General features: G+C 44.2%; 1 protein-coding gene across 1 annotated transcript in view; it reads left to right on the top strand.

The window, feature by feature from the left end:
• Positions 1-25260, top strand: part of LOC147717710 (E3 ubiquitin-protein ligase TRIM11-like) — a 312589-nt gene that overhangs the window by 261830 nt on the left and 25499 nt on the right. Inside the window, exons 9-10 of the mRNA XM_086919874.1 lie at positions 9453-9473; positions 9563-9589. Of these exons, the coding sequence (XP_086776000.1) occupies positions 9453-9473; positions 9563-9589 (48 nt within the window). The remainder of the gene's footprint in view (positions 1-9452; positions 9474-9562; positions 9590-25260) is intronic.

The following is a 25260-nucleotide window of genomic DNA, read 5'->3' as shown; positions in this document are numbered from 1 at the left end:
ACTACCTGTAGTCTTTTCACGACAGTCTTTTTTGTTCCTGCATAGAGACTGTTGCAGTTGTCCAAACGGGACAGAATCAGGGCCACCGCAACAGTCTTCCTGGCGTGCAGTGGTCAAAACATTTCGGGAGGGTTTTTATAGTTTGGAAACACAGGCCTGTGATGGTAAATGCTTGCGTATGGAAGGATAGTGTTGGGTCGAATTTTATTCCTAATTGTTTTGCGGTGTCAACTATAGTAGAAGATAAGGTGTCTTATGATGTATATGGTCCTTCTGACCTTTTACAAATTGTCTTTAAATTATAGCATAACTTCTTGTACTTTCTCTGATGATTGGAACATTGAAACTGCATAATTTGCTTGCAGATTTAGAGCAATCATCTGCATTTTCAAATGATGAATTGTATGATGGTACATCTAATTTTGGTGACATGTTCCATTATCTACATTATGGTCACCATTGTGTACACAAAGCTAGTATCCCACACACTGGTTACAATTACATTCAATGGGATACTGCCCAACACCACCAAAAGGTAGTTCAAAAGCATTTGCACAAAAGTTTGCATATTTTTCTAGTTTTGACACATCAGACCCAGCCTCTTAGTATTATAGTCCTGCACTTACACCTGCAAAGAAAAATATGCTAACAAACAACAAGCTGGTATACTCTCCTTCCTTTATTTCATGACTGTCTGTACAGGGTTTCAACTTTTAGAAAGGCACTATAGACATAAAATCTGTCAGGGGAATAAAAGGTTGACAGGTTCAGGGAACTGTTCTGAGCATGCCCCATATCACATCAAATAATTTTCTTGAACAAAACAGTGCAACAGACTTCCTCTCTTGAAATAGCCAAGATAAACGATTTGAATACACCTCACATTGCCCCGTTCTCACTCTTTGAGATCTGGTAGCACATTACACACTACAGTGAGGATACTCTAGATACCGTGGTATGAAACAGTTCTATTAATTCATCAGACCCCATTTTTTATTTGTTTTTATTTTTCAAAAACCTTTATTGAACAATATTGAATTGCAAAGTTACAAGATTGCACCGTATCAAAGCATCATATACAGACATGCGATGTATTTCAGCAAAGGATACCTCGAATACCAAATGTATGAAAACAATACAGAGAGGCAATATCAATAGGAGCACCAATACAGTGGAGTGGACCACAGAAAAAGCAATAAACGGGAGGGAGAGCAGGAAGCGAGCAACTTATTGACCATCACCAGCAGCTGCTGCGGGCGGGGAGCGCAGAAGAGGTCGCTGAGCGCTGGGAATCGCGACTTAGGAAGTAGGACGTGAGTGGGCCCATATATCAATTGGGTGGGATCTAGCAGACATGAGGTCCCAGAATTCAGACAAGAGAGTCTGGCAGTGTGAGGCATCCTCAAGCCAAAGGTGTGGGCTTACGTCCCCAGCACATGGAAACCCTGCGCCGCACAAGGACAAGTAGCATGGCGGTCAAGCGGCAGGAGGCATCAGGGTAGTATTTTGCAAAGCCTAGAAGGCAAAGTAGGGGATCAGGCTAGACCAGTGACGAGGTTATCTCTGAAATGGCGGCACAGACCTCACGTGGAAACCTAGGGGCACAGCCAGGTGAGGTGTGAAAAGTCAGCCACAGTAGCAGAGCAGTGCAAGCATCTGTCATTAGGAAGGAGTCTTATCTTGTGCAGCTGAGAGGGAGTCCGGTAGAGCCTATGTAAGTACTTAAAATGAATAAGGCGCAGACGATAATTCGGGGACAGGCATTTAATCTGGTTACAGCATCAGACCCCAATGGGAAGGGATGGTTTGTGTGGCCCAATTGGAAGGGATGGTTTAACACAAATGGGTGTCAATCTAGATTCCTCAACAATATCGAAGAGTTTAGGATCAATAGACCTGATCAGCGATATGTACAAACAGAACACTATGGAGTGGTGACATCATATCGGGCCACATTTATAAATCAATTTTGCGTCCGCAAACTGTCAGTTTCGCAGAATCGCCCATTTGCGTACACAAAAAATACTTTTTACATGTATCAAACCCCATGTTGTGATTCAGTAACCTGTTACCAAATCGCAAAATGGTTTTGTGATTTTGTATTTGGAAGGGGCGTGTTTAGGGCGACCCATCCAAATAGCTAACACATTCACATTTTACCTCCTACTTCAAGTAGGTGGTAACCCATTAAAAAATAGGAAGGGGTCCCTAAGGGACACCTTCCCCTTTGGGAATGGTTGTAAAAACGCTTTTAAGAGCATGCAGTAGTCCCATGGACCACTGCTCTTAAAAAAGGAAAATAAAAAAGTTTATTTTTTGTTTTTTTACCTGCAACTTGTTTTTCTTTAAGGAAAATAAGCTGCATTTAAAAAGATGATTGCTTTATTTAAAAGCAATCACAGAAATGGGGGTCTGCTGCCCCCAGCAGGCCACTTTCCCTGTGAATTTAGCGATTCCCATGGGATCGCAAATTGCGATCTACCTGATTAATATTAATGAGTTAGGTTGATTTGCGACCCCCTAGGAATCTGTATATCGTACTCATAAAGTTTCATACATTGGAAATATCGATTACCTAGTTGCTATTCTCAAAATATCGCAATTCGGTCATCGCAATTTCCAATTTTGATACATGTTTCCCCTAGAGTTGGGAGGTTCTGCCTTGATCTCTCCATTCCAAGATGGTTTGACAAAGAATGCTCAAAGATACATAAAGACCTACTTCTAGCCCTAAAACAACAGCCAAGAAATAAAGACCTTGTGGCAGGGCTTAGGAAAAAATATAGACAGGCAACTGAAAAGCGGAAAAAGTTAATCAAAAGCGAGGCTTGGGATAGTCTAATATCGGCCAATGTCTTGAAGGATAGCTCCAAATTTTGGATGGTCATTAACCACCCCTATTTCTCTACATCAAACAATAGTGTTATGGACTGTGTAATTTCTGAAGACCAATGGGTTGAACATTTTAGTAAGATCTATAAGAGTGATATGCTTCCAACACCCAGTAGTTCCTACCAGCCTACGATAGAAGCCCCCCCTGTTGTTTTCAATGAACTGGAGGTCAATAGGGCAATAGTTGAGATGACCAAACACAGGGCTCCAGGACCCGACGGTGTTCCGGCAGATTTATACAGCTCAAGTCCACTCTTTTGGGCCAAAATACTCACTAACGTTTTTAATGCAACGGTCACAGCGGGGTTCCCCGAATCTTGGGCCACCTCAACTATTGTCCCTATATATAAAAAGGGGCCAAGAAACGATCCGGCCTGCTACAGGCCGATATCGTTAATTGACTCCGCTGTCAAGATTCTCTGCAGAGTTATCTTGACTAGACTGAACAACATTACTAAAGAGAAGGGGGTGCTCTCGGAACTCCAGTACGGTTTCCGTGAGAAACGGGGCACAATTGACCAGTGCTTGAATTTACATATGCTGGTTAGCAAATATACCGTGGCAAAAGAGGGTCACTTATACCTTGCATTTATGGACCTTTCTTCGGCCTTTGACTTGGTCAATAGGACCAAGTTATGGGCCATTTTAGCTGGGATAGGGTTTGATCCTCCTCTTATAGACTTCTTGGCGGCCCTTCATGAAGACTTATCAGCATCCATCAGAATAACTCAGGAAGGCAACACCACCAGACCCTTTAAATCCAGAAGAGGAGTGAGGCAAGGCTGCATTTTAGCCCCTCTCTTGTTCACCCTATACATCAACTCTTTGGATAAAGCACTGGAGGGGTCCACACTTGACATCCCGTATGTGGGGGGATCCGCAGTGCCTGTTCTGCTTTACGCAGATGATGCGGTCCTCCTTGCCCGCACGGGAGTGGGGCTACAAAAACTTCTGGATGCCTTTGGTGATTTTATGGCGAAGCTCGACCTCCTGATTAATAACAAAAAATCTCATGTTATGGTGGCCGGGAGGCGGCAAAGGCCGAAAAAATTAAAACGTTTTAGTTGTTGTGGTGAGGGGGTTTCAAGGGTACAGGTCTTTACTTATCTGGGTGTGATCTTTGAGGAGAAGGGCTCATGGAAACCGCAGGTGTGTGCCAAGTCACTTGCTGTAACCCGTTCAACCTCAGCCCTGCTAAGATTTGCAAAGCGACTAGGCTCACGTCCAATGGAGGCACTATTGAAAGTGTACAAAACAAAATGCCTTTCCATAGCTACCTATGGCTCAGCGCTGTGGGGTTACAACTCAACCGGTGATTTGCAGATTGTGGAAAATCAGTTTCTTAGAACGCTACTAAGTGTTCCACAATCCACCCCAGTTTTTTCCTTACACACAGAGTTAGGCTTGGGCTACATTACTGATCAGCTTCTCTTGGAACCATTGGTGTGTTGGGCCAAAACCTGGCTGAATAATGAAATTAGGATTAACCACATTATTCTTAGGGATTGCATGGCGCTGGATAGTGTTCTAAAGATCCAGTGGCTGGCTTATGTCAAGGGCGCCTTGGAAAGTCTTGGTAGGCCCAATCTTTTTAGCCACCCTAATACAATTTGCAAGGGGGACGTGAAATGGATTAAGGATAATTTCCTGAGGAGGGCAGCGTTAAAGCGGTAGAGTGAGGAGCTGACTAAACCCAGAGCCAGAGCAAACTTCCTCCTCTTGACTACACCCTCGATTGAACCCTATCTAACAATTGTAAGCCGTCCATACCATCGACACCTTCTTGTTAGATTTAGGTTCAACATCATACAGTATTCACTGGGAGTCTTCCCTGTATGGGGGGTGCCAGATGAGTCAATTCCTTGTAGCTGCGATAACTTCTCAGAGCAGTCCCTTATACATTTTGTAATGTTTTGTGAGCACTTTAAGAAGAGTAGAAAATTATACTTGGTCCCTATCTTAAGGGAAGCAGGCTTTATGCAGGTGCGCCCAGCGTTACTTCATTTACAGTTACTAGGGAGTACCAAGATAATCTTCGGGTTGCTAGCTTTCTGGTCGCAGCTATGCGCACAAAAACCAGGAAGCTATCCCCGAAGGACTTGGAAGGGCGCCCTCATTACGCTGCAGACTTAGCTAATATTTTTTAAATTAACTATTCTTCCTATGACTTCACTGCGAATGTATTGCTTTTGTATTAACATCTAAACTATTGACCGGACCTACATATCACTTTGATTGATTTTTTAACTGTTTTAACCATATGAAATATACGATATGTAAAATAATTTTTTTTTAACAATTGTTTTTTATAAATTGCACTGTATTGTTGCTTTTTATGATTTTAACTAATCGAATAAAGCTGGCTTTTGACTTTGACTTTGACTAAAAGCCTCAACACTCTCTCAGGTGAAGCAACACTTTTCCCTTATTTCTGATGACATGGATGTCTGGGACATTCTATTAGGTCCCCGGAACCCACATCAAAAGCGCTTCTTGTACGGAATATATAACGAGCTGTGGAAAATTTCTCAACAGGAAGTTGCTGAGAGATTGCGCGAGATCGACAGGGTTAATTTTAGAAAAGGCTTTGGCTGTGGTTGACAACGGAATGGCCACATTATCATCCAGAATTTATACACTGGACAAATGATTGTCTTCTGTAATTGACAATATACAGCAACACCTCCTTCAACACCGCCACCTTCCCGGAGAGCTGGAAGCATGCCGAGCTCAGCGCCCTACAGAAGAATCCAACAGCGGACCCCCCCCCCCGACCTCAAAAACTTCCGCCCCATCTCGCTCCTCCCTTTTCCTGCCAAAGTCATCGAGAAGATCGTCAACAGACAGCTTGCCGCCTTCCTCGAGACGAACGGATCCCTCGACCCCGCGCAGTCCGGTTTCAGAGCCAACCACAGCACCGAGACCGCCCTCATCGCAGCCACCGACGACATACGAGCCCTGCTCTACAACGGGGAAACAGCGGCACTCATCCTCCTGGACCTCTCTGCAGCGTTCGACACGGTCTGCTACCGCACCCTAGTTCAACGCCTCAGCAACATCGACATCCAAGAGAAGGCACTGGAGTGGATCATCTCGTTCCTCGCCGGAAGAACACAAAGAGTCTGCCTCCCCCCGTTTCGATCCAAGGCCACCGAAGTCATCTGCGGCGTTCCGCAAGGATTATCACTCAGCCCCACCCTCTTCAACGTCTACATGAGACCTCTTGCTGCCATCGCACGCCAACACAACCTCAACATCATCTCCTACGCCGACGTCACCCAGCTGATCCTCTCCCTCACCAGAGACCCCGACACCGCCAGAGCCAGCCTACACGAAGGGATGAAAGACGTCGCCGAGTGGATGAAGAACAGCCGCCTGAAACTGAACTCAGACAAGTCGGAAGTCCTCATCCTGGGACCATCGCCCTCCGCCTGGGACGACTCCTGGTGGCCCCCAGCCCTGGGCACCGCTCCCAAGCCAACAGACCACGCACGCAACCTGGGCTTCACCCTCGACTCCTCCCTCTCGATGACCAGACAAGCCAACGCCGTCTCCTCATCATGCTTTCACACCCTACGCATGCTACGCAAGATCTTCCGATGGATCCCAACCGAAACCAGGAAGACGGTCACCCAGGCCCTCGTCACCAGCCGACTGGACTACAGAAACACCCTCTACGCCGGAACCACAGCCAAGCTACAGAAAAGACTCCAAGAAAGGCCTCTGTGTTTTGGCATGCAACGCTTTTTTTAAGTTGGCCCATCTTGCGTGTCTGGTTTTTCTCAGTCATTTTCAAGGAGCTGAGAAGAGCATTCTTACCTCCTATTTCATCAAGTGTGAGACCAAGGTACTTGAAGCTTATTGTTCTTTCAAGTCTTGACCCTCCTATGGACCAGGCACCCTTTTTGATCAAGTGTCTGCCAAAGATCATAGTTTTGGTCTTTTTCAGGTTAATGATGTTTTCATTTGCTGCACAATGTTGTTCAAGTGCATCCAATGATCTCTGAAGGCCAATTTGAGTGTTGTCGAGTACCACCCTGTCATCTGCATATTGCAGAATGTGTATTTTTTGCTTTGCCAGGCAGGCAGGCAGATCCTCGGGACCACCAGGTAGCATTCAAGATTTGTCATATAGAGGTTGAAGAGCTGAGGGACTAGTACACAGTCCTGTTTCACCCCTTTGTTAGTAGAATTTTGTTCTGACGTTGCCCAATTTGCTGTTAGTTTGAATCTGACCCATGTATTACTGTATAGTGATTCTATTGCCATCAATGGATGTGGTGGTATCTGTCACTTCTTTAACTTTTCCCATAGTCTGCCTCCACGGATATTATTTAAAGTTTTGGTAAAGTCGATAAATACTGCAATTACCGGGAGGGCGTTAGGGTTCATTGCTTCCTTGATCAGGCTGGCAAGGGTCAGGAGATTATCCTCTATGTGGCTATATTTTTTTTAATCAGTTTGGAGTCACTTTTTTCCCTTTGGCCATATTTCAAGCTCTTTGTACAGTAATTTAGCATAACACTTCCTTTAAACATCCAATAGCACTATCATTCGATAATTTGCAGGTGAGGCTCTATTTCCCTTTTTGTATATGGGTGCTAGAGTTGAGCCCTTCAACTTTCTGGAATGGTTGCCATGCAGGAACATTCAGAAAAAAGCTGTGTTATGATGGGCGTCCCGATGCCTAGGTCAGCTTTTACTAGGGCTTCAGGGAGGCCATTGGGCTATAGTGCCCCAGTGGTTCTCATAATCCTTTAGGCTATTTCAACCTTTGTGTGGGTGGCAATGAGTTGATAATGGTCATAGCCATAACTTAATCTTTGCTGTAGTTTTTTGGGTGAATGTTTGACAAAATAATTTTGGTACAAACTATTAGTCAGTGTTCAGTCTTTGAGTGTGTGATGTCATTTTTTGCCTGAGTGTGTACAATACATGCTTAACACTACCCTCTGATAAAGCCTTACTGCTCGCCTACACTACCACAAATGGAGAGTAAGATATTATCTACTTTTACCTCTGTAAGCCTTTGTGGATCCACTGAACTATAGTTTACTTTGGTATAGTATATACGGAGCAAGCTTCCTATACGACTCCACACTACGGCTCTCCTGACTCTATGCCACTCAACTCAACTCCACTCCACTTTGCTCCACTCCACATTACTCCACTCTACACCACTCCACTCTATGTCCCTCCACTCTAACATTCCACTCTACAACCTCCACTCAACAGCACTCTACTCTACTCCACTCCACGCCCCTCCCCTCTGTACCTTTCCACTCTATACCCTTCCACACTGACATTCTACTATATGACCTACCAACCCACTCTACGACAAACCACTCAATGATACTCTTCTCCAGGAAATTCCATGCCCCTCCACTCTGACACTCCACTCTACATCACTCTATGCAATCCCTCCATGCCACTCCATGCCACTTTACTCTACTCTATGACACACCACTCTACAACATTCTACACCACTCTGTGCCCATTTCACTCTACGATATTCTACTGCACTGTACTCCACTATACAACACAATATTCTTATCTGTGCCACTCTATAGAACTCTACTCCACTCTACGCCCCTACACTGTACACTACTTTACTGCACTCTGCGCCATTCCAATCTACGACATTTCACTTTACGACAGTCCACTCCACACTTTGACATTCCACTGTATAACACTCCACTCTACTCTTTTAGTACTCTACTCTATGACCCTCCACTAGTTTACTCCACTCTGTCAATACATGGCACTCCATTTTATGCCATGCCACTCCAATTTAAGTCGCTCCACTCTACTCTATGATATTTTACTCTTCTTACTGCTACTCCACTGCACTCCACAACACTCCTCCTTATGCCACTTCACTCTGTGCCACTCTACTCTACGACACTCCAATCTACAACAGTATACTCCACTCTATGCCATTCTAATCCACACAGCTTCCTCTATGCCTCTTTACTCTTTTATGCACCATTCCACTCTACTACAGTTTGACGCACTACTATACTCTAAACCACTCCACTGTACACCACTCCACTCTACGTCACTCTACTCCACTCTACGCCCCTTCATTTTACGTCATATCATTCCACTCCAATCTACACCACTCTATTTCACTATACTGCACTCTACTCTACTGTACTCTACTCTACTCTGGACCACTCCACTCCACAACACTCCATTCCACAACATCCACTCAACTCTACAACACTGTACCTCTCTCTTCACCACTCGACTCCATGACACTACATTCCATGTTACTCTCCTCAACGCTTTAAATGTTATCCATGCTGAACAAATAGCTCTTAGTTCCCAAACAACCTACAAGAATTGGCTTCTTACTGAGTCAAGGCCCAAAGAACAGGTACTTGGCAATCAGAGAGCAACAAGACATGCCATTAGTATCTGCTCTTTAGATATACAGGTACCGGAGAACTAGGCTGGCAAGTGTTTTGGGGAGAAGGGGTCAAGAAGAAGTAATGGGTAGTAACTGAGTTTAGAGTCATTTGAAATCTAATCTATTATTTCTTTTTTTTTTTAAACAGCAACATTTCATGCAGAACTGGGTAAGTTTTAAGTATGGTAAGACATGTCCTAAAAGATTTACCATTGCTATTTCTATTTCTTAAACCCTCACTGTTCTTCTTATTTTCAGAGTGGAAATTTGTCAAAGGATTTGGATGTAAGTACAACGGATTTAGCCTGATATTCTAAAACTCTCAACCCTCTCTTGAAACAGAGTCCACGACTAGGACAACCTAGAGTTATAATGAACTATAGGGAAGGTCTATGACTAACTGGGGTTCATAAAGGAAGGGGCTAGAGTCATCTGGGGTCATAAAGCCACACAAAGAGGCTATGAGAATCTGGAATAGAGGCATGAGTTAACTAGAGCCGATTTATGGGAGGTTACCTGACTCACCTGTGATCACAAGCAGCCACAGGTAATCACATAACTCATCTGGGTGTCAGATGACGTACTTGGAGTTGCACGAAGCCAAATATGGATTAAAGCAAAATATGAGGAAGTGTGAAAAGATATAGTGAGCATCATGAATTGGGATTCATGCTTGTCGCTTCATTATTTAAGTTATTATTGGTACTCACTTGAGATCATTAATACTCAGTGTGTCCACAGCACTTTGTTATTATTTTGATAATGATTAATGTGATGATTACTATTAATAATATTGTGTTTATTTGGAAAGGAACATACATTAAATATACTATATATAATTCACTTTAAATAAAGCATTTATACTACAATTGTGGTTATGAATTAAAAATCACTTAAATGCACTAGTTATGGCTAACTCCACTACCATAACTTGCAAAAGTACCACGTGAACCACAACTTACACATGAAATGCCGTGCTCATGACCTCTCCCTTGATGTGATAGATATAAGATATAATATATATATAAACAGAAATGGCAAAGACAATGTTATCACATGCAATTCATCCCCATGAATATATGAATAGATCACTGACAAAGCAAAGGAGGATTTCTCCCTGTCCTTCCGCACCTTGTCATTGGCAAAAAGATGTTCGGGAAGATTCCCTTCTTGGCTTGCTCTGTACATAAAAAACAGCTTCCTACATAAAGGTATTTTATTTGTTACACAGGTTTATTTATAAAATATCAAAGAGCATTTTTCAGGATATACCAATTGGTTTCGACGTAGTTGAGGGGAAGGGATCTCTACTCTAATCAAAAATGAACCTAGCTTAGCTCTCCTGTGCTGAAGCACTGGCATGCTTCCATTTTTCTGAGGGCTTTCTCCTGCTTCTACCTCATTTTTAAAAACTTTTTTTCCTGCTTGTGCCCCGAATTCTACTGCTTTCTCTGTTCTCCCCCCCCCCCCATTTTTCTGAGTGTTTTTCCTTCTTTTGCCTCATTTTGTACTGCTTTCTCCTTCCTCACCCCCTTCTTTGAGTGCTTATTATTGCTTTTGCCATGTTTTTGTACTACTTACTACTTCTTCCCCCCTTTTTCTGAGTGCTTTTTCCTCATAATTATATGCCTTCTCCTTCCTTTCCCCATTTTTTTGAGTGCTTTCTCCTTCTTTTGCCTAATTTTTTCCTGCTTTCTCTGTAAAGCAGCTAGTAACTCCAGCACCTCAAGACCATAACAAGTGATTTTCTGCGCTTTATAAGTCTTGATTGATTGATTAAACGTTGGGCCCACACCAGTGAATCGCTGGGGAACCATCTGTTGTGCCACCTTCTCTTGTGATCTGATCGGCACCTGCCCTATAGTCAGGGGTTCACTTTAATGGGTTTCAGACTCCTTTTCCTTCTGAAAGCTCAAACCCATAACCCTTCGGCCCATGAAGGGGGTTAGTCGTAATCTGTAGGTCATGGGTTCAAGTGTTCCTGGACGGTAGTAAAATGCCACTCTGAGTAGTATTCTGCCTGGCAGACCCTACCCCATGCAAATGCACCACCAGAGTCTCAGCAGAGTAGTCTGTCAGCTCCTTTCTTCAAGGCAAACACAAAGCATCTCCTGGCAGAGTCTCAAACGTCCCCAGCATCTGGTCGGAAACCCCATTCTCACATTCATGCCTAGAACAAAGATCTGGGCTTACCCAAGTCCAATCAGTTTTCAGAAAACGAAAGTCACCAGTGTGCTACTGGGCAGTGTACTGCTGCTTGCCGTACCATGTTAGAGGCCAACCCTTTTGATCGACATTGTCATTATTGCATATCTACATCTGTGGAGACAAAGAGGGGCCTTAGGCAGGCAGCATATGATGGTGGCAGGCCTCTGGAATATTGCATGGAAATCGGAAGCTCAAACTTGACTTCTTCTTCTTCATGTAATCATGGATGCCAAGAGTTCCCATCCGTTTGCTTTATAAAGTGTCTGATTCAGGATGACGGTCACACCTTTGGAAGCTTTGGAAACTTCCCAGTACTGGATGCATGAGAGTGACCTCCTAGGATCCTGTACGATCAGATCCTGTGTCAGACATATAAAAGACAATTCTAGGAAGGACAAGGTAAACTGTAGTGCATTTCTTCCCTGATTTTTTGTTGCACTTTTAACCAATTTTGTCCCTGCTTTTTCTTTTCATCGGTTGCTTGCTTGCCTTTAATTGCTATTTTTCTATCAAGTAGGTTTGGATCAACTTGTCTGTAGATTATCAGCGCATGTATCTGTTTCTTTCTTGGCTCTTTCTCCTTTCTAATGACAGGGAGTTTGGTGCTTGATGATTTTCAACAATGCATTACAATTCATCCTCAATCAAGATGAACACAGATTGCCAGGTGAGGATTTTCACCCTGTGTGTGTTTCCTCCTCCATTTTGTCCCCTAATGGAGACAGCTGTCACCATTTACATACAATAGTCTGTGCAGAGAGGCTCCATGCCTGCTGGTAGAAGTAACTCTTTCCTTGGGCAGTCTAAAAAAGCATTCAACAGACCTACAACGTTAACAGTCCTTGACAATGACAACAAGAGGTGGTGATGGTTACAACTCTGGAACACAAATAGTTTCTCAGTTGCTGCTGCTCCGACGACCACTCACCCGAAATGGAACACCTCTACTTCCAGATCCAGACCAACCCAAACACCACCTTCCACGGTACTCATTTACAGACCTCCCGGACTCTTCACCCCTTCAGCAAAGCCATTGTTGACTTCATCGCTTACCACGATTTCGCCTCAATGGACTACATCCTCCTTGTCAACCTCAATTTCCACCTGGACAACCTCGTCGACCACAACACCTCATCCCTATAGGAGAACCTCACCACAATCGGACTCAAGCCACTGGTCACCTCTCCAACCCACTCAGGAGGACACACGCTCGACCCCATCTTCTCTGCAAGCATCAACATCTCCGTCAGCCACACCTCCGAGCTACACTGGACCGATCATCACTGCGTCTGCTTCTCCTTCACCAAACCCACTGTACACCACCATGCCCACCACCATCCTCACAGAAGCTAGAACAAAGTCACCAAAGAACAGTTTACCACCTCCCTCAGCAAAAGCCCACCACTGACATTCACATACGCTAATGCCTCAGCATGCAACCTGCAGCGTTGGATCTCCAACCGCGTAGATACATTGGCCCCCCTCAGGGAACCCTCAGCCAAGCAGTCTTCTAAGAAAGCCAGCTGGTTCTCTCCCACCCTTCAAGAGTCCAGGCGCACCTGAAGACTGCTCTAGAAAAAATGGAGAAGCAGCAAGATCTTGTTTGACCACACAGCCTTCAAAACCCGCTCTCACCTCACACCACCTCCTCATCAGAACAACAAAGAAAAAAGCCATACAGGAGTGCATTAACACAAACGTACACAACAGCAAAGAATTCTTCACAGTGGTCAAAGAATTTGCCAAACCCAGCATGAAGACATCTGGCATTCCCCCCTCTCAAGACCTCTGCGTCAACCTCACCATATTCTTCCACCGCAAGATCAAGGAGATCTATAACAACTTCGCAACCTAAGACCCACCCATCCAACCCTTATCCACTGCACCCAGTGGGCCCAGACCCCAGCAAACCCTGCCCAACTGCACCATCCTCACCTCTGCGACACCCTCAGGATCATGAAGAACTTCCACTCCAGAGCCCCCTTGGACCCCTGCTCTCTCCACATCTTCAACAGAGCTGGCACCTCCATCGCCTTCCGAACTCTGCCACACCATCAACTGCCCCACTGTGTCTGCCACCTTCCCCGAAGACCTGAAACATGCAGAGATCAATTCCCTGAGCACGAGACCCTCTGCTGAACCGATGGGCCTCAAGAACTATAGACCCATCTCTCTGCTCCCTTTCCCAGCCAAAGTCATCGAAAAGGCCATCAATGCCTAACTCATCTAAACAAATCACATCCTGAACCTCTCCCACTCGGGCTTCAGAAGTAACCACAGCACCAAATCCATGCTCCTCACCTCTACAGATGACATCTGCACCCTCCTCAACCGAGGTGAAACTGAAGCCCTCATCCTCCCGGACCTCTCTGCCACCTTCAACACTGTCTCCCATCACACCTTCTGCGCAAGACTCCATAATGCTGGCATCTGCAACAAAGCCCTCAAATTGGTCCGTTCTTTCCTCACCTCATGAAGGCAGAGAGTCAGACATCCACCATTCTACTCAGAACAGACAGAGATCAGCTGTGGAGTGCCCCCAGGATCCTCCCTGAGCCCCACACTTTTCAACACCTACATGGCCCCCTTGCAGCCATCATACGAAGCCACTGACTCAACATTGTATCCTACGCCCATGAAACCCAGCTGATTCTCTCCCTCAGAGATTAACTCACAGCCACCAAGAATAACGTCCACAATGAGATGAAGGCAGCTTCCATCTGGATGAAGGACAGCTTCCTCAAGCTCAACTAAGACAAGACCGAAGTCTTCATCCTAGGCTCCACCCCGCCGCATTGGACAACTCCTGGTGGCCCGATAAATCTCGAAATCCCCCCCACACCCACGGACCGTGCACAAAACCTCTGCATCATCCTGGACTCCTCACTCTCTACGTCTTCCTGCTTCCACACTCTCTGCCTACTTTCAGAGATTTTCAAGTGGACCCCCACTGAGTCCAGAAAGACAGTCACCCAATTGATCGTCAACAGCAGACTGGATTACGCCAATGCACTATACGTTGGCACCACCAAAAACTCCTAAAGAAACTGCAGAGCATCCAGAATGTCTCCACCAGATTCATCCTGAACATCCCCCGAGGAACCCTCGTCATCGGGCATCTCAGTGACCTCCACTGGCTACCAAATCAACTAAATAATTACCTTCAAGCTCCTCATGCACGCCTACAAAGCCCTCCACAATGCCGTACCTGCATACCTCAACCATTTCCTCTCCTTCCACACTCCCATGAGCCATCTCCACTCCAACCACAGATCCGCAAGACCACGTCTGGAGGAAGATCCGCCTCCTAACTCACTGTGAAGACCTAGAACTCCCTGCCTCTTCATCTCAGGCAATCACAGTCTCTGCCTCAATTCAGATAGGACTTCACGACACGGCTATTAGACTGAACCTCAGACCCCTCCCTACTCAGCTCCATAAGACCCTAACAGGTGAGTAGGCACACTTTACAATAACCCTGATTGATTGAACCCTGAATTGGGACAGTGGCTTCTGGTAGAGAAATCCTGGCATTCCAGGCTATGAGTTTCTGCTTCATCAATTATAACATATTATAACATATTTGCATACAGCACTAAGACTTGTTCAAGAATGTTCCTGCCTTTTACTTAATCCACTTAGACATATCCAGCCATGGTTTTTCTAGTTAGGTTCTAGTAAGATGGTGGGGTGGAGCATGTAATCTTCTGTCAGTGGAGACCAAAAACAAGGGTACAAAAGAAAATGAATCTGTGCCACTTAGCTACATGTTAACTTGGAAATTCTCTAGGCTGCAAAGAAGTTCTCTGTCTTATTTCCTCCATACCTAAATGCCTGAGCCATTATGAAAGGTCTCTGGGATGTCCTGAATGTAATTCAAAATTCTCTCCACCCTCCATCTTTGGTAGCGCTTAGATGTGGGAAAACAAAATGGATTTCTGTGTATCTACTGCCACCTGTGAAATACAAACTGCACACACATCATACACACACAAGAACTACATACACAGATTATCTATGTCTCACCCGAGAGGAGCAAAGTACCTGGTGCATCAGAGAGGCAGACCAGGAGAGGCCAGTAAGTGATTTTCCCTGACAGAGACGGGTACAAAGGCCTTATCTGCTACTTCTGTCTTATCACTGCTACCACTGTCAGTCTTCTACAGCCCAGTGGGCTGAGGATAACCATTCTCATTATGGAGGTTGCATATGTTGTGCCTCCCTCCCAGACCAGAGAGCCCCGTTCTGGGTTGCAATATGAGCACACACATGAAAGTCATGTATGGTAAGGTAGGGAACAAAAAATATGCTGCCTGTATGAGGACGAACTTGAGGCAGAGGACCTTTACCATTCCAACACTGACCATTAGTACCCCTTAGCTAGTCATAATAGCATATATTTTCCATTCTGAGACAGGAGATAGAATAGCTATCAATTTTACCTCCTCAGGTAATATATTCATTAGAGAGGGACATGTAGCAGAAGTATATGTCCAACAGACACATCAGGACCAGTAGACAAGGTTATCTGAATGTCTATGCTGCTTTTACAGCCATATTACAGATAATAGATGAACCTAGTACAAAGACTCATGCCCATCAGCAGTGGTCGCTGTTCAACATGGGCATTTAGACGCTACCCCTTCACCAATGACATTCCACAACTGTAGAATAAAGGTATTGCTTTTATCATTACTTCAGGATAGATGGAGCCTCACTTTAATTCCATTCAGTTGCTAGGCGCTGAGCTGCAGGATTTTTTGTGTGTGTATATTTTTATTGAGAAGTACATGTCAAATTATTTTATATAATGCTATGTTAGCATCCCTTGGTATAACACAGTGACTCATCCTCGAAGGAATATATGACTAGCACAAACTAAATAAGACAACCATGTTTTAGGAGTTTTTTTAACTTTCACAGCTCTATACACAACCAAATTGGTAAGGGAAGTTTATTCCAGTAGAAAGGGGCCAGGTAGGAAAAAGACCCCCCTCCAAATGCGGAGGCATGAATCAGTAGAATTTGAAGTAGGGCATTGTCTGTAGACCTATATGTAGATCTGTATAAGAGATTAACTTCTCAGATTTCTAAATACCCAAAAACATAATGCATAACTCAATAGACACAGTATCAGAGATATTATTCAAAACGCATCCAGCTGTGAAGTAGATCTTAGAAAGAAGACTTATAAAAGAAAACCTGGACTGAAAGAAGAGGGGAGCAGGACAGAGGGGGTGATGTAGATATTATGCAATATGTATTAAACATATATTATATGTAGTTAGAAGATGATAGATATAATATCATCCACATTCACAAATATAGCATTTCAAATGGAGATATTCCTCCTAATTCAACAATGTCCACAAGGTGAGCAGTAAACCCTAATTAAAATAAGTGTTACTGGCTAAAGCACCACCTGTCTTAATAATAACAGCATGACTATAATAATAATGAAAAGGAGTTAATGAGGAGAGAAGGAAACGAAAAAGAAAGGGGCTCCTTTGTTGTATTTCCTAATTAGGAGGGACAATAGTTAGTATTGCCAGAAATAGAATATGTTTTAGCTTGAAAGGGCTTCCAAATTTGGGTGACAATTCCAACATTATCCTGCAATCGGTAAATGAGTTTTTTATATGATGCCATTTTATACATTTCAATTAGCCATTCATCATGTTTAGGACATTGTGGTGTTCTCCAATGTCGTACCATACATATTTTTGCTACAGTGAGTGCTATAGCCCGTCAGCGTCCCGGAGGCGCCCGGGGCAACGGGCCGGTCTGGGGTCTGGTGGCCCTCACATTTTTCATCTTACCATCATGTTGCACTACTCGGCGCAGGAGCTTCGGTCCCTGCAATTGATGCGGGATTCCTGTCGTACGGTATTTCCGGCCCGCCACAAGGGTAAGAGTCGATGCCCGGAGTGCGGCTGGCGGCCTCAGAAACATCTGGCCCGTGTATCTGACAGGGAGGCAGTTAGTGTTAAGCACCTCTGCCTACTGCTAAATACTAGATCTCTCAGTCGCCATGCGTTGGATATTTACGATCTGTTGGACACTGAAAAACCTCTGTGCCTGATGCTAACTGAGACGTGGCTTGGTGAGTCCTCTAACCCCGATATTGCCGCAGCTATCCCCCCGGATTATAATATCTTCAGGCAGGATAGATTGAAAGGACGAGGAGGCGGCGTGGCACTTATAGTAAATAAATGTGCCACCTGTACCACCATTCCCTCTGATGCGATTAAGGGCTGCAAATCCCTCGCTTTTTCCATTGTTTTATCGCCGCACCAATCTGTTAAAGGTCTCCTTGTTTACAGACCTCCGGGGCTGACAGGCACTTTTTTTGAAGAGCTCCAGCCGATAATTTCGTTACTGGCACTCAAGTCGGGGCATTGTATAGTTGCTGGCGATTTCAATATCCATATGGATGACGAAACGGATGCTGATACGATAAAAATGTTGGACGTGATGGCCCCTTTCGGCCTTTCGCCCTATCATTGTGGACCGACGCATGAGAAGGGCAATATCCTGGATCTGATCTTCTCCCCTTACTATCGGAGGAGCACAGGAAGATAACAGTGCAGGCTATAATTGGCTCGAGAATTGATTACTCTAACATCCTTTATCTCGGCTTGCCTGAGTATCTGTTACAACGGCTGCAGGTGGTCCAGAACTCGGCAGCACGGGCCATCTTTGGAGTATCTGGCCGTGCTAGAGCCTCGGGCCTCCTGCAGTCACTGCACTGGCTTCCCATCCGGAAGCGGATAATTTTCAAAGCCCTGACTTTGGCTCATAAAGCTCTTTATGCCTCAGGAGCAAAATACTTACAAAAAAGGCTAGCCTTTTACCACCCTGCTAGGTCCCTGAGGTCCGGGTCCCTGTTTCTTGCCACGGTCCCTCGCATTAAAAGGGCACGCATTGAAGGCCGGTCTTTTAGACTGCTGGCCCCGCAGCTATGGAACACGCTGCCAGTGACACTGCGCAGCACTTCAAATTTACTGGCGTTTAGGAAGGGTCTTAAAACCTGGCTTTTTACCTCTTAGTTGTCACCCTGTGGTTTATCTGGATCTTTCTTTTTTCTCTGTTTTTTCCTGTTATGTTGTGATACAGGTGTGCATTCAAAGCGCCGGGACACTCATTGAGTAGCCGTGCGCTAGACAAAACCAAGATAACATAACATAGCCATTAGTCGTCTTGTATGGTTAGTTAGGTTTAGGAGATCAGAAACATAATGTAATATTACAAATTTTTCCGTTAAAGGAATGGACTCTATGTAGAGAGTCATTAAATGCAAGACCAGTATTCTTCAAAACTGGACATCGAAATAAAATGTATAGTATATCGCAATCCTCATGTGGACACCTCCAACAGATAAAATGGTGTAATAAACCTGTTGTCTTTAGTTTTTGTGGTGACCAGTACCAGTTATGCAAAATTTTGAAAAGAGTACATTTCAATCTGGAATCTCTGATTCCTTTATCCATGTTCATAATGACATCCTTCCATTCCTCATCAGAATAAGCTACAACAATTAACCCTTACCATGTGACATGGAGTTGTGCTAGTAATGGGCATCAGTGTGGTATATGCACTATGAGATTATAAAATCCAGAGACCGCTCCTTTATATTCCCCCCCAGTTTCTAAGTACTGTAACACTGGGGCATACTCAGGCCTCCACAGATATGGTCCTAGTCTACTAAATAGAGCTTGTTTCAGTTGTATTTCCCCTCTTGAGAGCTAGGGAGTTGAGGCATTTCAAAAGTTTTAAGCTCAACTTCTAAATGAGTAAGTGATCCAAATCAAGCATAACTTTATTCGCTGTAAAAATAAAAACCATAAACGTGCAATAAAAGCAATGCAATAAAATTCATTTTTGTTCCACGGATGTCAATGCATAATAAATATTTGATAGCAGCACACTGTCATGTCATTCCCCATTTCAGAGAATCCAACTGGAAATATTATATACTAGCAGCTCGTCCCGACCTTGTCCGGGAGCAATCAGGCTTCCCCGACCCCCGCCTGCCCCGACATTGCCCAGCAGCCCGGGCCCCCGGCCGCTCAGTCCCCCGCCTGCCCCGACCCCCGCCTGCCCCGACGTTGTCCCCCGGATGTCACAAAGACCCAGTGTTGAGGCGCTCTGCATAAATCTCCATGGCAGATGCTGTAAGTCCCCGTCCCCCGCCTGCCCCGACCCCGCCTGCCCCGACATTGTCCCCCGGAGCCTTTCCTCAGCCGATGTAAATTGTACCCTTCTGTTTTGTTGTAACTCCCCGTTCCTCGTCTGCCCCGACCCCCGCCTGGCCCGACATTGTCCCCTGGAGCCTTACCTCAGCCTGATCTAAATTCTATCCTTCTGTTTTGGTGTAAGTCCCTGTCCCCCGCCTGCCCCGACCCCCACCTGCCCCACATTGTCCCCCGGAGCCTTACCTCAGCCGCCGCTCCTCAGTTCACCGCTCCTCCTTCTGTTTTGGTGTAAGTCCCCGTCCCCCGCCTGCCCTGACCCCCGCCTGCCCGACATTGTCCCCCAAAGCCTTACCTCAGCCGCGCTTCTCAGTTCACCGCTCCTCACCGCTGGTCACCGCTCCTCCCGCCGGTCCGCTGCTCCTGACCTCCTCCCTCGCGCCATGTCCGCTGCTCGTCACCGCTCCTTCCCCGCGCCATGTCCGCTGCTCCTCCATGCGCTCCTCCTCGCGCTCCTGGACGCCGCACCTCCCCGTGCTCCTGACATCAGCACGCAGGTCGCAGCCGGCGCTACTTCGAGGGGACTACTTTTTTTATAATGTACATTTTTTAAATATAACGTATTTTTTAACTTTATATAGCCTATGTCCATCTGCACACCGTGAGGATTACAACGATGTATCGGGTGTGTGGATTGGCGCTGTGGTTCCGAGTTTACCCGCCTCAAAGCCTCCAAGTTCTTCCTTTATAATAGTAGTATAGATTTGAATATAGATTGTATTTGAGTATACATTGTAGACATTGGAATTCCAACCTCTGTCCTAAGGTTGGGATTTCCTATTCTTTAGTGAAAACCATAGAAAGGTTGCTAAACAATGATGTCAGGGGATCAACTAACTTTTGTACAAAGTATAGTGCTGGACGGCATTGCTTGATTTTTTATTTGCGCATAAGGGGGAGAATAAATCTTTTCCTTTGGGCAGTATAAAATGTACATAAGAAAATAATTTGCAAGTTTGTTTGGGCTGATGTTGCATCATACAGTTAAGCCAGCAAGGCTTCAATAGAACAAATGCCAGTGGGTGGCCTATTATAACCAGCTTATGGTTTAGTCAGAACCTTACTACGATAAATCAATATTGAGGATTCGTCACAAAGGTTAAGTAAGAGTTAACATCAAAGGTAATTATAGGGGACGTCAAATATAATTTTACCATAAGTTTATTACAATTAGATTTCAGTCTCTCTCTCGCCATCTTTGTTAGGGGTAAGCTTATAATTCTTGTTTTAGAAATTTTCAGGCAATTAAAAGGGTTCTCAAACAGTGCCTGCAACCCTATAGAGCTCAGGGTACTTTTTACATATTGCAGCCAATAAACCTGTCCAAATAATTAAGGTTTAAACGATCCCTCATAATGCTCTGGGCCAGGTTTACCGTCTTCCTTCTCCACCCTGAGTGCCACAGTAATATAGGAGCTAATCGCAGAGAGTCTGTTATGTATGGCACGTCTAACTCAGTGTGACAATTGAAATTTCAACAACTTCTTGAGAGGGCTACCAGCTTCTTAAAGAAGTTGTCCTCAATACGTTTGAGGGCGTCTACATCTGCCATGCACCACATACGAGCCCCATAAGTGATTACGGAAATAGCTTTTGCGATATAGATCTTTTTTATTGCCTCAAGCGGTTTGGACCCCAGCTTTTTGATGAATGTAAATATGGCCATAATGCTTTTTTTCCCAATAAAAGGCCTCCATTGCCTAGACCAAGTACTCATTCTATCAAATAGGACCCCTAAATAGGAAAAGGTTTCCACCACTTCCAGCTTATGTCCAGCTATATGAAAGGTTGAGGGTTTTTTCGATCGCTGTCCTGTCACTAGTATAAAGGATTTCGATTAATTGGCCTGAAGGTCTAATTTTTTTAACTTTTTACATACTCGTCCATGAGTTTCTACAGTGCCAACCCAGTCCGGGCTATTGCACCGCATCATCCACCTAGAGTAGTATTGGGTCTCGGGCAGAGTTCACTAGGGAAACATCTAGAGAGGATCCTAATAGAGTTGCTTCCTCACCATTTGTATACATTGAAAACAGGAAAAGTGCGAGAATGCACCCTTGCCTGACTCCCCTCCTAATGTGAAACTGCCTAGTACATTCCCCATGACTTCCATACCGGACACATGGTGTGGCTTGAGAGTACACCTCTGGACTGAATATTGAAATTGTATCATCTATACCAATCTCCTACATAGTTAGCCGCAGCTTGGAATGGGAGACGCAGTCAAAGGCTGCTGATAAATCCATAAAAACCATATAGAGTTTGGCTTTTTTGACTGCTGTATATTTTGCTATTATCATGCTTATATTTAGGCATTGATCCAGTGTCCTTTTCCCCTTCTTAAAGCCATACTGTACAGTTATTAGAATATTCCTCTCTTTGTCCCACTCCTTTATTCTGTTCAGTAGTAAACACCCCATCAAATGTAGCTTTTCCATCTAGAAGTGATATGGGTCTATAAAGTTTTGGCAATGACCTGTCCCCTTTTTTGTAAATAGAGATTATGATTGTCGTTTTCCAGGATTCTAGTAGCCCAACTTCGGCTCTAGCTTTGAAACCATTGGTTAATATTGGTACCCAAAGGTCGGATATTTAAAAAAAGAAATCTATGAGGGCCCTTAACCAGACCATAGCTGACTTCTGCCATATCAAAGGTAATATTACCTTTTTCTATCTAAGATTGTGCTATACAATCGAGATTCCCTACATTCAGCTAAAGACCCAAAGATTTTAAGATAATGGGCCACCCATGTGTCTTCACCTATATGAATATCTAAGTTGGGAACAGGTTCATCTTTACAGGGCATTAATAACAGACCAAAAATCCTTACTGTTTTTTTTAATCCCTGCATGGTGCAGGTTGTCCCATGCCTCCACCTTTAGGGGTGGCAAATGCAAAAACAACAGCTGATGGACAGAATGCAGAACAATGTCATACATTCACCCAGTACAGAGAACTGGCCCTAAATCGATCGTTGTTTGCTCACCATGCCTTTCCAGTTTGAACCCAGCCAGTTGTTGGTTCGGGGTGTAGAAGGTGAGTCGTTCGTTGAGGTATGCTGGTCCGTGTTGTGGAGTGCTTTGTGAGCGTGGGTGAGGAGCTTGAAGGTGATATTCTTCTTGACTGGAAGCCAGTGCAGGTCTCTTAGGTGGGCAGTGATGTGGTTGTGGCAGGGGGAGGCATGCAGAGGTGTTTTTTAAGCGCTGAAGTCTTTTCTGGAGTTTGGCAGTGGTTCCTGCGTAGAGGGCGTTGGCGTAGTTTAGCCTGCTGCTGATGAGGGCTTGGGTGACCATCTTTCTGGTTTTGGTGTGGATCCATCTGTAGATTTTGCAGAGCATGCAGAGGGTGTTGAAGCAGGAGGGCGAGACGGTGTTGACCTGTTGGGACATTGAGAGCAATGAGTCCAGGATGAACCCCAGGTTGCGTGCGTGGTTGGTGGGTGTGGGTGCAGCTCCCAGGACCGTTGGCCACCAAGAGTCGTCCCATGCGGAGGGGGTGGAGCCAAGGATGAGGACCTCCGTCTTGTCAGAGTTCAGTTTCAGTTAATAAAATAAGCATGTGTCAGGGTTTTAATATTTTCTAAAACGGTCTGTTGTTATGTTCTAAGTTTATTGGCTGTGGCTGAGTCTCTCATAATTTGCCCCCTAACTCTGGCTTTTGCAGCTTCCCATAGAATTTGTGGAGAAAAAACGGAGCCTATATTATCTTTCATATGAGTAGTCACATGTGATTGTAATTGTGACTGTTCTGCCAATAATTTTGTATTGAGAAATATTTAAATGCCATAGTTTCCTGGTGTTCCAGGCCCCAATCAAGCTGGAGAATGATAGGAGCATGAACTGAGAGTACAATTTCTGAAATGTCACAATCTAGTAGTGTGAAATAAGAAAATAATCTTTTCTAGAATGGGTATCATGTACTGCTGAGAGATATTTAAATCCGTTATCTGATGGATGAAATAAACTTCAGATGTCTATCAGACCATAATATTCTCAGGTGTCCCCCAGTATTTCTCTTTCTCTGATGTGTGCCGTATCTAGGGGCCTTGTTCTGTCTAAGATCACATCCTAGGCGATATTCCAATCGCCCCCCAGAACTATTGTGGAAATTCCCATTTCCGTCATAATTCTGTTTAGACAAAGGAAAAAAGGGGCTTTGGTTCCACTGGGGGCATTAATGGAACCCTCTCATAATATATAATCACCGTCTTTAAACTTGTCTGAAAAAAAACTACCATTTTTATCTGACCATGACTGTAGTATTTCACATTGAAATGTGTTCTGTATTAGAATGGCTACATCACTTTTTCTTGTAGTAATATAGGATATAGGATCTCTTGTGTGAGAAGTGGGTTCGCAGCTTTAACACCTTGCCTGCTGCAGCAATTCCCGCTTGGTGCTGAACTTTTCAGATTTTCATTGTTCATGACGAGCTCAGCTCGTCATAAGCACACGACCAGTGTACTGCATGACGAGCTGAGCTCGTCATGAGCATGGAAGGGGTTAAAGAATCTGGCCTACCCAATCTTGTTTTACTTTTTCTGATTCTATATCCGATAGATGTTTCCTGAAACAGAGCAATATTTGTATGTTTGAGTATGAAAGAATGACCTTCATTTTAATGTAATTAGTAAAGCCATTTACAATGATCTAGACAATTTGCATATGACGTATTGTCATGATGCTGACTGGAAATGTTTGAGTATATTTGTACTGAGAATGGGTAAAAATGGTAAAAAGGAAAGAGGAGGTAGTTAATTATATCGGAATGTGATAATGGAAAATTACTGGAGGAAATAACTATCCGAAGAATAATAAACCTGAAACTAATATGTGGATATATATAATCACAAAATATTGTAATAATTAACCCCACATGGTGTATGTACACCGTTCTAAATGTTAGAATACACTCCAGATCAAAGAATGTGTATCTTTCATTGGTGGGGCTAGACCTCAGTTTGAGGCCTAGACTCTAAGGGGGAGAAAAGAAAACCACTCATGGTATATAGATTATGAGAAACAACCACACCATTGAGTTATAAAGCCCATCCATGACAAAGTCTGCATATACAAATATAGCATGAAATATACATGGTTATTGAACCACAATGTATGAGAAAAGGAAATGAATCATATCCATCAAAGCTAATAACTGCAGTAAAACAGTAACAAAAGTATATTAATACATAGCATGGAGATATAAATTCAACTAGCTGGAAGTGGAATGTTTATCACGAGTTATTGTATCGAAAGACATGGATGAATTTAGAGGTGATCTTGATATGTCTCTGGAATTTTCCTATGAGAGTACCCCTACACAGAATGTTTATCATCAAGTTTCAGGGCACCACTCCAATCAAATACAGTCAATTCCAATTTTTCAGAGTCCTCATCCAATTAAGAAGTCTTGATATTTTCTCAATTCGTGTTTATTTTCTTATACCAATTTGTCAAAAGAATCATCAGCCAACGCGTTTCGTTCTGACCACCAGA

This window comes from Lissotriton vulgaris, chromosome 5 (genome assembly GCF_964263255.1).
Source record: "Lissotriton vulgaris chromosome 5, aLisVul1.2, whole genome shotgun sequence".
In the NCBI taxonomy this organism is placed as follows: Eukaryota; Metazoa; Chordata; class Amphibia; order Caudata; family Salamandridae; genus Lissotriton; species Lissotriton vulgaris.
This window is presented reverse-complemented; position numbering and strand designations above follow the sequence as displayed.